The sequence below is a fragment of the Callospermophilus lateralis genome, chromosome 6 (genome assembly GCF_048772815.1).
Source record: "Callospermophilus lateralis isolate mCalLat2 chromosome 6, mCalLat2.hap1, whole genome shotgun sequence".
Taxonomy (NCBI): domain Eukaryota; kingdom Metazoa; phylum Chordata; class Mammalia; order Rodentia; family Sciuridae; genus Callospermophilus; species Callospermophilus lateralis.
Genome location: NC_135310.1, coordinates 115,655,400 through 115,671,513, shown reverse-complemented (window position 1 = coordinate 115,671,513; position 16,114 = coordinate 115,655,400). Strand labels below are relative to the sequence as shown.

Genomic DNA, 16,114 nt, shown 5'->3' with positions numbered 1-16,114 from the left:
CAAATGTAGATGTACACTTCGGTTCACTTCTCACTTGCCTTCACCTGTTAATAATATGAATCATTTCTCTTTTCTTCTGTTTTTGAGTGGGACTTTGATTCCTTCTCTTCTGGCTCTCTGTGTCTTGGAAAGCCCAGACTTATGCAAGCGAGAACCCTTCCCTTTACACATAGGCACACAGGCACACTCGCCCTTATCTATGATTGCTCTCTGTTCATTGCATAAAAGACTGGAAGTCACTCTTCCTGCACACTAATCACTTCCTGCTTCCTTTTCCTCCTCTTGACAATTACTTTCTGTTCCACACACTTGGCCAAATCCAGCAAGCCTGTGCAAGCTCACAGACAGGGTGCACAAAGCCCTTTCCAGTTGGAGGCCTCGCTGACCTCCATGTGACAGCAGTAGGTTTCGCGACATGAATGTGTCTCCTGAGTTTTGTATCTTCTAACACCGTCTCCTTGGATGGAATGAGGTCCTTGTTTAGTTCAAAACATTTTAGTTGATGGCTTTAAAAAATAATCCCACACAAAGTGGGTGGACTTCTCATGAAAACAGAAGGGAGACCAGTAAAGTAGAAGAAGGGGACCCGAGGGAGGGATGAGGAGAGGGAAAGGGGAAGTCCTGGGGGATTAAATGAAACAAATGATATTATGTGCATACGTGAACCCATAACAATGAGTCCTGCTATTACATATAATTATGAGGCACCAATGATCATGTTTTTAAACACTCCACACAGGTAAGTAAAACACAATTAGGTTTGCAAAGAGGTCACCAAGGAGCCACAGGGTCATGACAGACACATACAGTCAAACTCCCCTGGACTATGAAACACTTCCATGTTTCAATTTCGTATGACTTAATTTTTATCATATTGTAACATAGTATGGCACCTGATGCTGTCCACTGTGTGTTTCCCAAAGTGACTTTGAGGCCCTCAAGGACAGGTGACATGCTTCAGTTGCCCCCCGGGTCTGTGCCCAAGCTGGCGCCTCTCAGAGCACTGTTCGTTTGCCTTCGGACTGGCTGATGTTTATCTGTCATATTTGAGGAGGCTGAGTCAGCCGCCATGCAGCTCAGCTGGTATTTTCAGCCCCCGCCGCAATCATTTCTGTAGCAATTGATGAGCTCAACCGTGTGGCAATTAGATTTGATTAAAATGGTCAAGCTCTCTGCGTCTGTGACCTGTAGTATTTGTTGAATGGCGTAGCTTCTTCAGTGCATGGATTTGCCTCCCAACAGATTCTTCGGACCAATAGTGCCTTTGCCCTTCCCTGGTCCCCCCAGCAGTGACGGTGCCCTTGTTCTCGTACCGTCTAAGACTGCACCTCTTGGGGTGCAAAGGGTTGCTGTGGTCTCTTTTTCCTCACGGGCATCCCTTCTGCAGGGCATCACGTATGCACGATTTAGATGCTGGTGCAGGAGCTTGTGTGTGTGTGTGTGTGTGTGTGTGTGTGTGTGTGACAGAGAGAGAGAGAGAGAGAGAGAGAGAGAGAGAGAGAGAGAGAACGCTCCATATGTGGGAATGTGTTTAAACCTAAGAAATATGAGTTGTGAAGAGCCCGTCTTCAAGCCAGAACATCGACTGCCTTTTGAAACCTTCTAATTGATAGCCACACTTTACCGTTTGATATTGGTGTGACTCACAGGTGCTGCTAATAACGGCGGAGGCAGAGGCTGAGCGTGCCCCGCAGGCCTCACACCTCCATATTAGATGGAACCACGCAGTATCATTGTTTTCCAGATATCTAACTCAGTCTGGAGCTTGATGCCATTTAGATGCCAAACTGCGCTCATTTTTTTTTCTATGCTTTTATCTCAGTGTCTTGACAAGCCATGCCAGGCTGCGGCAGCAGGTATCAGTAACAACTTATTATTCCCTAACATGAATCAAGATTTTTCACTTAGAGGGGATTTTTGCAGAAGCAAGGAGATGGGTGATTTTTGTCCTGTTATCTTGTGTTTCTGTGACCATCACTGCAGCCTCTCGCCTGTGTGTGTGTGTGTGTGTGTGTGTGTATTATCGGGCAGCATCAGCAGCTAGCTGCAATTTCCAGACGCTCGTCTTGAGGATAGTTGTGAGAGCCTGCTGTTTGTGGAGGTGGAAGAGTGCACCGAGGGTTCACAGAACTCCAGGGCTGGAAGGGACTGGGGGACAACTAGTAGCAATTCTAAGCGAGGCCCTGGTGCAACTGTTCACAGAGCCAGAGCTGCTCCTCATGTCTGAGGGGGTCTGGGTGAATGGAATTTAAATAATAGCAGCACTGACCTACCCTGTGCACAAACCCAGAACTACAGAAGGACTGTGGACACGTTCAAAATGCCTCTGAGGGAATAACATGTGGTTCTGTTGTCCTGGTGTGTGGGGGACTTCCAAGCACTGGGCTGCATCACATCCTCATCTGCTCTTGTACGCGGTTACCTTCCTCACTGGCCACCCTGTCCCTTGTAATCTGGCCCACTGCCATGTTATACTGAAACCACTCTCTGCAAGGACCCCGAACCTGGTGAGCTCCCTGCCAACCACATCCCCTTGGCTGTAGCTAGGATGCTGATTCTAGAAACTCTTCCAGACCTTGGCTTCCATCCATTCCCTTCTGTGGTTCTTTTCCCATCCCTTAGAGGGCTGCTTCTCAACCCACTTTCTGGGCTTTATTCAGGCAAGTTCTGCCCTTGGACTTGGCCCCCTCGTCAATGAGCTCAGCCATGCTCACATATGTAAACTATTCATCTCTACCCACCTAAAGTCCCAGTGTGGAATTCTGATTCCTCATTTCCCGTTGCCAGTGTAGGACGTCTCATGCTCCCATGAGCCTCACCAGTGCCATGACCTACCTGGTCATCTTCCTCCCAAGTCATCCTCGCTGGGATTCTGCTGCCTTACCTTATGTACCATCCTCCAGCCCCGACACACATGACCAAACAGCTGGGAGGAGGAAGACCAGGAGAGCAGAGGTCATGGAAGACAAAGAGAGGGAGGGTTCCAAGTAGTAGTGGTGCTGCCAGAGGTCAAGCCAGGTGGGCCCCAAATGGTCCCAAGAGAAGTCCCAGGGAAGCAGGTGGGGCAGTGGGGGGGTCAGGCAGCATGTAGGGTGAGTGGACAGTATGGATGATTCTCTCAAGAAACTTGTCTTCATAGAGGAGAAGCAAGTTGGAGGATAGTGGTAAGAAGAAAGAATTTGCTTGTTTTCTTTCCATGGTAGGGTTAGGTGTAAGGAGAGGGATATTTGGACCCATTCACGATCAGGGTTTCGCTTGGCAAGTGATGAAGAGAATGGAATTAAGTAAACAGGAAAGGAAGTAAAGCAGAGTCAGTGAGTTAAAAACATGAGGAGGCCCAGGAGAGGCTGGACCGCACTGCTGGATGGGATACTGAAGAGACCCCGGTGTTGGCAGGGTACTCAGTCCTTGGTGGCAGGTGGGCAGATGACATGAGGAACGAGGGGAGCGGCTCATGGCCAGAGATGTAGCAGATTCTCATAAGAGGTGGAGGGGAAGAGCGAGGTCTTTAGGGCTGAGCCAGGTTTTAGCAAGGGCAAGATGGTAGGATGTGTTCTGAGTAGGTAGAATCATGCCAGAAGGACTCGTGGGGATGTGGAGGAGCAGGGGAAGAAGTGGGATTTGGAGTCAAGGGAAAGAGGCATCAACTAGCACCAGGAGACAATGGATCAGGTGCAAGGAATACATTGCAGAATGTGAGGGTGGGCGTAGCAGGCCCCACTCTTGCCAAAAGAATTACCCCCAACTCTTCCGTTTGTGCTGAGGTTTTGTTGGAGCCAACCATCTCCAGGCCTGTGGGAGAATGTGTGTCTCACGGGCCCTGGAAGGACTCAGCTTGTGCTACTGACAGCCCTGCTGATATTTTACAGTGAGGCATTGCCCTTCCACCTGTGAAACTAGCTCTTCCAACAAAGGTGAATCAGTGACTTCTGAGACCGGTCTCGCGTAGCTTTTCAAAGAACCGTGGTTCTCAGACCCACTTACCCCAATAGGATCACCTGCTGTCCTTTTAATGCATACTTAATGCTTGGGGCTCCAAACTAATTATATCATAATAAGACCTCTAAAGTCTGTACAGCACATTTTCTTAAAAGCTCCCTTAGTCACCCTAATGCATGAAGAACCTTGAACTTAGATCTTTGTTACTGCTCTGTGATCCCCAGTGCCAATCCTTGGTGGCAGGTGTCACAGAAACGCAGCTCCTTGAGCCCCACCCTTGACCTGCCTACTGCATCAGGACCTTCCTGTCCATCAGAGCCACTTCCCCAGATGAGTTCTGTGAACAGTAAAGTCTGAGAATCAACCCTGCCTTACAACAACCCTGATGCCCGGACGCTACCTCCAGGGAGTCTGGTGCTGTCGTCCTGGACCGTGGTCTGGGAATTGGGAGTTTTCAAAGTTCCTCTGGTGTTTTCAATATTCAGCAGTTTTTAATGTCTTCCTTAGAGCTGCCAGCAAAGAGTCGGGAGAGGCGCCTGGTGCATTCTCATTCAACTGGACCCATCCACCCCATCTTTGTTTAATGATTTCTGACCTTTTATTTAACTTAGCAATGAACTATGTTTGCTTCTCATTTGGGGGAAAAACTGCCTGTCATAAACTTGTGGCAGGAACATCATTTCTCCTTATCTTCGAATATGCTTCTGGGAGGCTTGGTAACTGTTTAGACAGGAAATACTGCACAACCTAAGGCCCATTACAGAAGGACTGGTTCATTTGTTACAGAAAAAAAAAATGTTGTCTATTTTTGGTATAGGTCCATGGTTACAGAACACCAACCACTCCTGATAAAGTTGAGGAGAGCATCCTTCCTGATTAGCCATTTCTTTCGTCTTTTCTAAGATTTTGAATGAAATGATGCTTAGAGGACCCCATGGCTTTCTTTAAACCAGCTGATTGCACAAGTCAAACAATGGTAATGAGTTTGCTGAAATGCTGGATTACTGCCGTTATAGGAATTAACGTCTAACAAGTGTTACTTTAGACTTGAGTTTCCAAAGAATAAGCTAAAAAGTAAATTTAAAAAAGAGAGAGAGAAAGAGCAAGAGAACAATCTTGACAAGTGTTTTAAGAATTCATTATGCTTTCTGGGTTTGTTTGAAAGGGAAATTTTTTAAGCATCTCATTTAGACCACATGTAACTCAGATGTTTAAATAGTCAAATTGCCCATTTTCATGTGGGTGGTTAAATATCATGGAAAACAAAGGTTATTACTGTTGAAGACTTTCCCCAACTTTTGTTTCTTCCTTCAGACACATGAACATGGGAATCGCTTTCCCATCACTTTAAGAATTACTCAAACTAAATTTGTGCCAAAACAAAAGTACTGATTTCCAGGCTTTTATAAAGAAAAGTGTATCGAGAGGCTTTTAGAATTATACAGACTTCAGAAAAAACAAATTTAGAATCCATTAGATTTGACATAATCTCCAAAAAAGATGGACATTCAGGTTTTTGTTTTTTAATTAAACAATGAACACTTCAGTGGATGTATTACCCTTTGAATTCCTCAAGATTGTATTCTTTTCAGGAAGCCAAAACAAACTATCACGGCTTGAAAAATTGAGTGTCTTCTCCATGTTCTCTGAGTAGAAATGGCCCATGGAATACTGTCCTCTACTCTTAAGCTTCAAATATATTTAGTTAACATTTTCTTTTTCTTTTTGGTACTGGGGAATGATCCCAGAAGCACTTTACCACTGAATCACACCCCCAGCTCTTTTTATTTTTTATTCTTGAGACAGGGTCTTGTTGAGTTCTGGCGGTTTTGCTAAGTTGCTGAGGCTGGCCTCAAACTTGTGATCCTACTGCCTCAGCCTCTCTAGTTTACTAGGAATACAAGTGTGTGCCACCTCGCCTAGCACATTTCCCTTTCTTGAGGGTCCAGATTCCACCTCCTAGCTGACTAGCACTGCTTCCTAAGCATTATGTCACTTACTGCTGAAATCCACTGGGCAATGTCATACATACTCCCAGCAGGGAGAGGACAGGAAATGGCCTTTCCTTAATTGCACTAGAGTTTTCAGAGCTCTTTGACAATGTCTGCCTTTCAAACCAGGTGTTTTACATTAGAGAGAATTCTTCTCATTCCCAGTCTGACACCTGTGGCATTGCCTGAGAACCAGCCATATGGAGTGAGGTCAAATTTGCACTCTAGTTGGAACTTAAAGTATTATAGAAAAATCCAGTTATTCAACTTGTGCAGATAGATGGTTCTGACTAGAATTCATGCCTTGTACATTATGACCTTGTGGATTCATAGATCAGTGGTGAATTTTAAAATATCATAAAATAGGGTCAATTTAATTCCAAGTCCTCCACTTGAACGTGCAGTGTCTAATACACCACATGGCTGAACACTTAATGTTGAATGACGAAAATGACATCTTCGTGGAGTGATGAGAGGGTGCATTAGGTTTGATCACCCCACTGATTGGCGAGCACACACAATGTTTTACTACTACGGTGTGGGATCCCCAGTATTTGAAATGGAAGGCAACACCATCACATGCTGGTCAGATCACCTCCCGGGGCTCCACATAGAGTACAGGCACTGACTCCAGCTGCTGCCAAGCAGACTTCCACATGTTTCCTGGCCCCCCTCCCCATAGTTAATATCTTTCTTAATAATTATTTTATTTATTATTTATTTATTTATTTTTATGTGGTGCCGAGGGTCAAACCCAGTGCCTCACACATGCTAGGCAAGTGCTCTGCCATTGAGCTCCAGCCCCAACCCCACATAAAGTCATCTCTTCTTACTCTGGTTGACTGACCAACTTTTCTTTTGAGTTAACACAAGGGGCCTTCATGAGCACCCGCATCCTGTTTTAGTGGCACCCTGAGTAAGCTTTCCAAGAGGCAAATACAACCAACTCACTGCTCCTCATCATCCACAGAATCAAGTGCAAGCTCTGGCCTTGAAACATCAGGCCCCACACTTGTTCCAGCCTTCTCTGGCACCACGGCCCCCCACCCCCGGCCTCTCTGTGCATTTGTGGCTCCTCCCACTGCAATCATCCCTTCCGGTAAACTCCTGTGCATCCCTCAAGAGCCGCATTTGACTTCATCTTCTCAGTCTTCCTTGAGCTGTCCTGAGTTTGGCTCACACCTGTCCTGCCTCCCTCCACGCGCTCTCCAGGCCAAGTCCCTGGAGTGCTGGGTCCATGGATGGCCTCACGCACAGAGTGGTGCCTGGCATACGTAACCACACTGGAGAGCATCAACGAATGAAAGAAAGGCCACAAGAGTGCCCCTCCACGAGTCTCATGTAGTAATGGGGAGAACTTGACTCCCTTCGTGGAAAAGAGCTGGAAACCTCGTCTTCCTTTCCATCTCCGAGAGGTCTTTTCTCAGTGCTTATTGCACCTTGTAACTCCCCTTTTCCCTTCAAACCCATCAGAATGTTATTACTTAATGTGTTAGTTTGACTCTGAGTTCACTAATTTAATAGTAGCAGGGATGTGTATATCCCAACACTTTACTCACTGGAGAGCTCCATGATTTTCAATATTTATATGGAGACCAAAATATAACAGCTAGGTCACAGATACAACTTAAGGTTTTGAAGCCCATTTTGAAGTTTAGGTTATTTTATTTTTTCTAACATCAAATGCCACGCTCCAAGAAAGACTGCTCTTATCAAATTGAGGGGCATGATCTACAAATATTAAGTTTAAAGAAAGGCCACGGTATACAGAGCCACGTATTATCTTAAAATAACTGTATTATGAACATTAAAACATGTAGCTTTCCTTTCCGGTGTGATTGCTTTGTTTGATCAAATTGAAAGTCAGGTTTCCTATTTTGGCTTTATGCCTTATTTCCTTAGACTAAATGAAATTGTTCCATTATAGCAAATAGAAGCTTGATAATGGTTTGATTTGAGTTTAATTGGAATGCTGTTTCTCAGAATACTTCTAACATTCCGGTCACACATTCAATATTGTGTTTTCCAGTACAGAGTATGAGCAAGGGCCAGGTGGGTTATGACCTTAGAGGCCTTGAGCAGTTGGAATCTCAGGGGACTTTCAAACCAAGGCCTGGTCGGAGAAAGAAAGGGTGCTGTTCTCCTGCTCCGAGCTGACAGGAAAGATGTAGCTCATCACAGTCCCCATAGAAACAAAACCCTGGGAGAAATGGCCCCCTGGGGTTTGGTGTCAACTCCTCTTGGAACAGGAGTGCAGTTTGGAGATTGATCAGCAAGTAATGCTTAGCATTACCTCTTGCTTGCTCCTAAAGTGGACTACATCAGGGCACCAAATTCTCTTCTTTTTTCTTCTTAAGGCTTCCTCACAGCAATGAGGCAAGAAGTGACCCGGGCTCACAAAGGCTGGGCACTGGACACCGTGACCATCCACAACGACGTTCTGCGGCAGACCAAGGAGGAGATCACAACACCCCCTGTGGTAGGTGCTGCAGGGACAATCTGGGGCCAGGGATGAAAGTTCAAGTCCAGCTTAAGACTTCCCTTGAGTGCCCCATGAAGTCCATTTGCTTTGCAGCCAGGGCTGTTTCCATTGTAACCAGGAGGCCCCGATGCCGAAGAGTAGAAGGTTAATGACAAGGTCTAGTGAGCCCTGGAACTCCCCAGGTGGCTTTTCTTTATAATTAAGGTTCTGTTTTGTGTTTGCTTAAAAGGGTTTTCTAGGGGCTGGGGCTGGGGCTCAGTGGCAGAGGACTTGCCTAGCATGTGTTGAGGCAAGGGGTTCCATCCTTAGCACCAAATAAAAATAAAAGCAAACAAAATAAAGTCATGCTGTACATCTATAAAAAAAATTTAAATAAATTTTCTAGACCTTTCCAGTTATTGCTAGGGCTGCTCACAAAAAGCCCGCCCCGGGGTCGGGGTGGGGGGCAGAGTAGTGCTGAGGGCAGTGGAGACCAACTGGATTAGCAGGGTAGATCCATTCCAGCAGTGTCCCCTTATCTTTGGGACCTGGTGGGAAGACGCCTGGCTGGGGAAGGAGTAGGTGCTCATCTGAGATAAGCAGACGCTGCCCAGAGCCACCACTCTGACACTGCTCTGCTCAATTAGCTTAAGCAAGTTCTTGGGCCTTTTTGAGTCTTGACTTCTTAATCTATAAAATGAGCGTGATGGTTCAACCTCACTGAGAGAAGTTGTGGGAATTTAAATGTGACCCTGTGGGCTTGGTGCCGGAGGCCCCCACCCCCATAGAGACTCAATAAATGTTATTTCCCTTTCTCTGATTTTCATTTCCACATTTGTCCAATAAGGGGACTGGATCAGATGATTCCAACTTCTAAGTATTTGGCCATTTAATAACAAGAATAATCTTTCCTCCAGTTTCCAATAACATGTTCTTTATTTCTGACTGCGACCTCACCCCCAAACACCTCGAACCTCTACATTTCCACCAACCTCTCTTCAGGGTAATTAGGTTCTTTCTATCACATGCCTCAGAAGATTCTTCCAGCTTTGACCCATTCATTTCTGCTTTTACAGGTCTTTGTTACAGCGGAGCCCCTGCTTTCTGGTAACAAAATCTGTCTTAGTTTGCCAAGGCTGTCACAATAACGTATCACAAACCAGGTGACAGAAAACAACAGAAATCTATTCCTTCACAGTTTAGAAAGCCAGAAACCTGAAATCAAGGTGTTGGTCATATTGGCTTTTTATAGAAGAAGGCTCTGAGGAAGAATCTGTCTCTGTGCTCTCTCCAGGCTTCTGGTGGCTGGTTGGACAGCCTTGGTATTGGTAGGTTAGTAGATGCATCCTGCCAATTCCTGGCTCCAGTGTCACAGACCTTCTTCCCTTCTTCCCTTCTTCTCTTTAAGATAGGATTTAAGGCCTGCCGTAACCCACTATTTCCTTATCTAAACTAATTATGTCTGCAAAATATGCATTTCCAAATAATTGCATTCTGAGGTGGTAGATGGATGTGAATTTTGGGGGACGCTCTTTCATCTGTCACACCTTCTAACTATGACCTTATAAGGTCCTGAGATTGAAAGAACCTTAGAGTGGGATACAACTTACTATAGGCTGGTTTCTACACTGCCCATGTAGATAATTATCAACTGTTAAGTTACCAGTGGTAATCATAGCCTGGTTTTCTGTGACTGCCCATGATTTTGCTGTGTTTCTTTTTTCTTTTCTTTCTTTCTTTCTTTTTTTTTTTTTTTTTTTTTGTGTGTGTGTGTGTGTGGTTCAAAAAAATACGTTTCTGACCTACATGAGGGGATTCCAGAAAACACTTCACGACTAATCCCCTGGTACTTCATTATAATCCATATTTGCTTCTCAGTACCCCATCTTCACTGGTAATGAAAAAAAGGTCACCATCTTCTACATAGATGTACATTATGAGCTTGCATGTTTATTGGAGGTCCCTGTGATTCCTTCCCAGTCTGTCTTTCTTTTTCTCTTTCTCTCTTTCTTTCTTTTTAGTGAATATATGTTCTGTGGCTCCCTGCTGCCTGCAGGTTAAAGTTCAGACTCTTCATCTTAGCATTCAGCCTCTTCCCTGGCCAAGCCCTGACTCCAACCATTGACCCTTCTGTTGAACAGAATGCTGGGGCTTCTCCACCCATCCTGCCTTTCTTTGTAGCATTGTCCCAGCCTGGGATGCCTGTCCTCTCTCCTCTGCCTTTGCAAGTGGAGCCCACCCTTCAGGGCCCATTTCAAGGCCATCCCTTCTACAAAGACCTCGGTAACCTTTCACCTCAGAAGTCCCTGCACTTGCTCTCAGAACTTTTCATCAGGCAGCTCCAGTAACAAATATGTGCAGGTCCTTCCAGGTCTTTTCCAACAGCAACAACAACTTCCTTTATGTATGTGTCTAGTCTTCCCCATTTAATAGTGAGAACCATGAGGGCAGGTCTAGGTGTGGGAGGGACACTGGGGAGGATGATCACGGTCTCCCACCTGGCCCCTCCACGGCCCCTGTCTGTACCACCCCCGGCCTCTGGGGGCGCTGTGGTTGTCCGCTAGCCAGCCCTGGCTGCGCAATCTCCCTTCATCCTTGAAGACGAGGTTGAGCCTTGGGTTGGCGTGACCAGCCCAGCTGAGATCCCAGGTGACACCAGCTCCAGATCGTGTTCCCCGCTCCCACCTTACAACGACTTAAATAGGACCTTTTGGAGACTTAGCTCCGTGTTCAGGCCATTTGGCTTTTCAGTTGCCAGGCGACCGCCCCCCCACCAACACGGGCCCCACACCTGGCACCCCAGTAACCAGTAACAGGAACACTCCCCCAGTGCCAGCCTCATCATATGCCGCAGAGGAAAATTGGGCCCAGTATTTCACTAATAGGATGTGCCCAGTGGTGCTTTCTTCATCTGGTAGCTTTTTAAGACTGATGTATGTTTTCTTTCCAAACTGATGACGTTTATTACACTAATGGATGCCCATCTAGCAGCACCTAATTTTAAAAAAAAAATCGATTCCCTTATGCTTGACTCTTGCAGGAAGGTGTATATATTTATGGGCTATATATGGACGGAGCATCCTGGGACAGACGGAATGGGAAGCTCACAGAATCCACCCCCAAGGTGCTCTTCATGCAGCTGCCGGTGCTCCACATCTTTGCTATTAACTCCACGGCCCCCAAGGACCCCAAGCTGTACGTGTGTCCTATTTACAAGAAACCGAGGCGAACGGACTTGACCTTCATCACCGTGGTGTATTTGCGTACTCTGTTGTCCCCGGATCACTGGATCCTGAGAGGGGTGGCCCTTTTGTGCGACATCAAATAAGTTGGTTTCCCACCTGCAGAGGGCACCAGGAACCATGTGGAGGAAGGGGCCGTGCTAATTGAGAGAGTTGGCCATGTGTGTCTTTCCTCCCTGATAACTGCTTGATTCCTCTCTCTCTCAATTAAAAAGTCCATGTTCTTCCATTGCTTGGGTTTCTTCTCATATCAATATTCAAAAAGCGGATTCTGAATTCATGCTTTTTTATTCCAGGAAATCAAAGTCATTATAATTACTTTTTAAAGATAAAATCCTATCTTCGTGTTAGAATGCTTTGGAAGGTTTGAATTTTAAAAACCCAAGACGAAGTGTTACTATCTTACATCCTAAAAGGAGACTAATAGAAAAGCCCAACTTTTCCCTACAGTAAAAATCACTTTCCCTCAAATGAAATTGACCTCTGTCTGGATTTGTGCTTGTGCTCTGGGCTCACCCTTCTTCCGTGCTTGTGAAGTGGACCCAGGAGAGTCCCAGAGGTGCCCTTCCGTAGTATAGCTGGGTGGTGTGAAATGGAAAATGGAAAACCCACTGGGATGGCTGCTCGTGTCATTTATTTTAATTTTACTTACTATTGTTTTATTTTATTTTTTTAGTGCTCTTCAAGCTCAGGGAACTTTGACTCTGCAGTTCTCCCTCCCCACCCCAATTCTGCAGGAGATAATGAAACACATTTCTAGGCAGCAAATGGAGAAGGAAAAACAAACTCCATCAAATGAAATTAGGTTACATGCTGAATGTCTTAAAAAGCAGAGTCTTTAAAAAGTGAAGCTATTTCTTACTCTGTAGTTAGTCTGAAACTCAGTATGAACCTTTATTTCCTGCTAAAGGAAATTGTCAATTGAACAAAACAGATGGGGTCCTATATTGAATGCTCATGCCGCTTCAGAATACTGAAAAGTGTCTCTACAGGTCTTCTCATCTGGAATCCTTTTTTGCCTGCCTCCAGCTAAAGTCACCAGCTCCATTCCCTGTGTTGTTCTGAAGTAGGGGAGTGTCCCAAGTTGCCTTGCTCTCTCTCATCCTCTGTCATCTTGATCACAGATGTGGATGGTAAACACACTGAGATGGTCTGGCAATAGCCCCAGTGAGATATCCAGGGAAGACCCTGAAGGAAGTTCCACCACAGTCTACTAGTTTCCAAACAGTAGAAAACCTTTTATGAAATGCAAATTGTAACAGTGGCCCCTGGTATGCTCCTGAAATTGATATAATATCAACACATAGAACTTTTAAAAAACTATGGCAGTTTAAATATTAGAGTAGCCAAGCCCCTATGCCAAGCATTTCAGTACTTCCCATGGCCAGTACATACACACACTAAAGCAAAGATGGCACTCCCGAACAGAGACTAGAATTTGGAAGCACTTGCCAATCTGAGTGGGCACAAGGAAAATCCAGCACCCTGACATTAGAGTAAACCAAACTTCAGGTTCTAAAATAAAACAGGTTTTATTCATACTCCTCGCCCAGTTGCTAAAACAATTGAAAGCAAATGCATAGTCTGCACCATGCTAGATTTTTAGAGAATCACTGTTAGGTTCAATGTTTTCTAGTGACTTGGAGAAGGATTGGGGAAAGAGATGAAAAAGATGTGAATCTAGCAAAGGTCCTTGATCAGACTGCTGAAGGTCACACAAGTACCATTTCCTGAGAGCTCTGCTGTGGCTGATGATTTTGCTCTGAGTCTACATGGAGGGAAGAGGGAGAGAGAGAAAGAGAGAGGGGAAGGAGATGGGCAATGAGGCCCAGCCAGGATGAGCACCTGGCAGTGCCTCAAAATGGTCTTCTTTATGGTGGCTACTTCTCAGCTACCCCTAGTTCTGCTGAGAACTGGCTGGGACCCAATTCTGCTTTCTTTCTCTAGGCCTAGTTAATGGTTTCCTTAGACATTTGGAGCCATTGAACTTCCATAAACACCATAACCATGTTCTCTGCAAAATTGTTGCTCTTTTACTAATTACATAATTTGCCACACTTGAGCAAGGGAGACCTGGTGAGCATAAAAGAGCAAAGGACAGAGGACAAGATGGGTAAGCCAATTGAAACTGGGAGAAAGGCAGAATGATTTTTCCTCCTTGGAATCAGTCCACATCTTCTCATTGTGTTCTCAGCAAAATGAGCAGTGAGATTTATACCTTTGTTGATTTAAAATGTTATTTTAGTTTGGACTTTATGTAAAAATAAGACAGGAAGAAAAGTGTCTAGAGATGTAGCTTCTAAAAGGGATGGATCTTGTGGGTGACGTTGCATGAATAAGCCTCACTCTCTGCCATCAGAGACCTTGGGTGAATAAGGGCCATCGGTGAAGTTCATAGGATTAGATAAGGAAACTCAAAGTTGGGGGATGAGCTTGAAGACAAGGTAGCATTTCCGTTGGTCTTTATCTTTTCATAGATGTTATTATGCTCTAAGGAAGGGAAAAGCATGGGAGAGAGACAAGAATATAAAGATAGGAAACTACATGGAATTTACAGAGACAAAAGTCAGACCGAGCCTTCAGTGAGTTTCTGTCATCTGGAATGTCCACTGCAAAAACATCAGAGCTCTCCATGAGCTGGCCTAAAATTAAAGTTCTGCTCTGTTGCCCACCCTGTCACTCAACTTGCTTAATTGCTTCTGCCTTGATGTTTTTTGAAACTATTTGATGTTTCCTGAATATTGCATGCACCATCACCCTGGTGATATTGCCTTGTCAAAGAAAATCCCCTTGTGTGAAGCAAATGGTCCCTTTGTGCATGGCAGAAAGCAGTGTACAATGAATGGTACAACCATTTTGGAAAATGGTTGGGAAGTTTCCTAAAAGAAAACCATATAGCCACCATATGACCTTAACATTTCATTCTTAGCTATTTACCCAGGAGAAATAAAATTCCTGCAAAAGTTTATGTACAAAATGTTTACAGAAGCTTTATTTGAAATAGCCAAGAGCCAACAACCGGAAACAATCCAAATGTCCATCAACAGGTGAATGGATAAACAGATGGGGTATATCCTCACATAAGAATTTTACTCAATGATAAAAAGGAACAAACAATAAAAAGGAACATGGACACATGAGTAAGTTGCAGAATCATTATGCTGAGAGAAGCCAGACTCCTCCCCAGAAAAGCCACGATGTGCGATCCACTATTTTGTGCTTCAGTTGTACCTCAATAAAGCTGTAAGCAAAGCTGCTCCCATCTCACTTCCCTTCGCTTTCTTTGAGGATTTCCATGACCTCCTACTCCTCTTCTAGGCAGAAGACAAACTGCAACTGAATTTTGCAATTTTAATTCTAGGACATCTATCTCCCCACTCTATAGCAAGCTTCTGGAAAACAGAAGATGTCTTTCTTGCACCCAGTAAGTAGTGACAGCATGGAGGAAAGCATGAATAGCAGGCAACCCAGTTGGGCCATGGGCAAAGGATGGGGAAGGAGGGAATGTCAGGCGGGAGGCGTGTTGGTAGGGTCTAGAACACCACAGACCATGGGGAGCCATTGATGGTTCTGGGATGCTGAAGAAATGAAAGTGAATTGGTCACCTAGGAGGCTATTCTAGACCAGGCAAGGATGACGGAGGATGGAACCAGAGAGCTGAGAGAATAGAAGAAGAGCAGGTTCTTTGATAGATGGTAGGGTGGGTAAAATTTGAGGATTCAGTTAAAATGAATAACAGTCAGAAAAAGGTAAAGATATAGCCGTCTATAGCCTGGAGAGTCTAGTGGGGCATTTCTTTTGCCATTAAAACTTGAGGGAAAGATCTGTTTACCAGCCAAGTGCTTATAAATAGCTGCCAAGGTCTCTGAAGAGGAGTTCAAGGTCTGTGAGCTCCCTGTTGCTCCCAGTGCTATCAGTAACAACGTGTGGTGGGCACATGCTGGGCACTGGTCTAAACCCCTGGTGGGAATGACTCCAACCCTCTGGTCAGTACTGATGTCATCATCCCCACTTCCCAGACTGAGACACTGAGGCACAGAGGAGCTAAACGACTTGCCCAGGTTTTCAAGCTAGTGAGTAACAGAGCTGGGATCTGAACCCAGGCTGGGTGGCCCCATCGGGGCTCTGACGTGCTCTGCCAGACAGTCCTGGGTTTTTATCACCCGAGTCCCGATGGCATGGACCTCTAAAATGCATAATGGTGCACAGAAATCGTACATCTATGTTTCTCTGACTTGTTAATTTGAGCATCTTTCATTATATGAGCAGCTTTTATGATATAAATGGAAAGGCTAATGGACATAGAGGAGAGACTATATGGCAATTATTAGTATTTGTATGGTGTTGAAACAAAGGTATGTTTAAAATCCAGGGACTTTGAAGAGAATTAGTGGGTTCATTTTAACTTTTTTTCCTGGGTTTTCTGGAGTATTCTAGACCAGAAAGTCTGTGTAACTGGAAAGAGTGGGATTGGAGAAATT

The 16,114-nt window shown here is 45.0% G+C and overlaps 1 protein-coding gene across 1 annotated transcript in view; it reads left to right on the top strand.

Annotated features, from left to right (window-relative positions):
• The window catches only part of Dnah8 (dynein axonemal heavy chain 8), a 275,799-nt gene extending 264,080 nt beyond the window's left edge, over positions 1 to 11,719 (top strand). Inside the window, exons 88-89 of the mRNA XM_076860182.1 lie at positions 8,288 to 8,409; positions 11,432 to 11,719. Of these exons, the coding sequence (XP_076716297.1) occupies positions 8,288 to 8,409; positions 11,432 to 11,719 (410 nt within the window). The remainder of the gene's footprint in view (positions 1 to 8,287; positions 8,410 to 11,431) is intronic.
• The last annotated feature ends 4,395 nt before the right edge of the window (positions 11,720 to 16,114 follow it).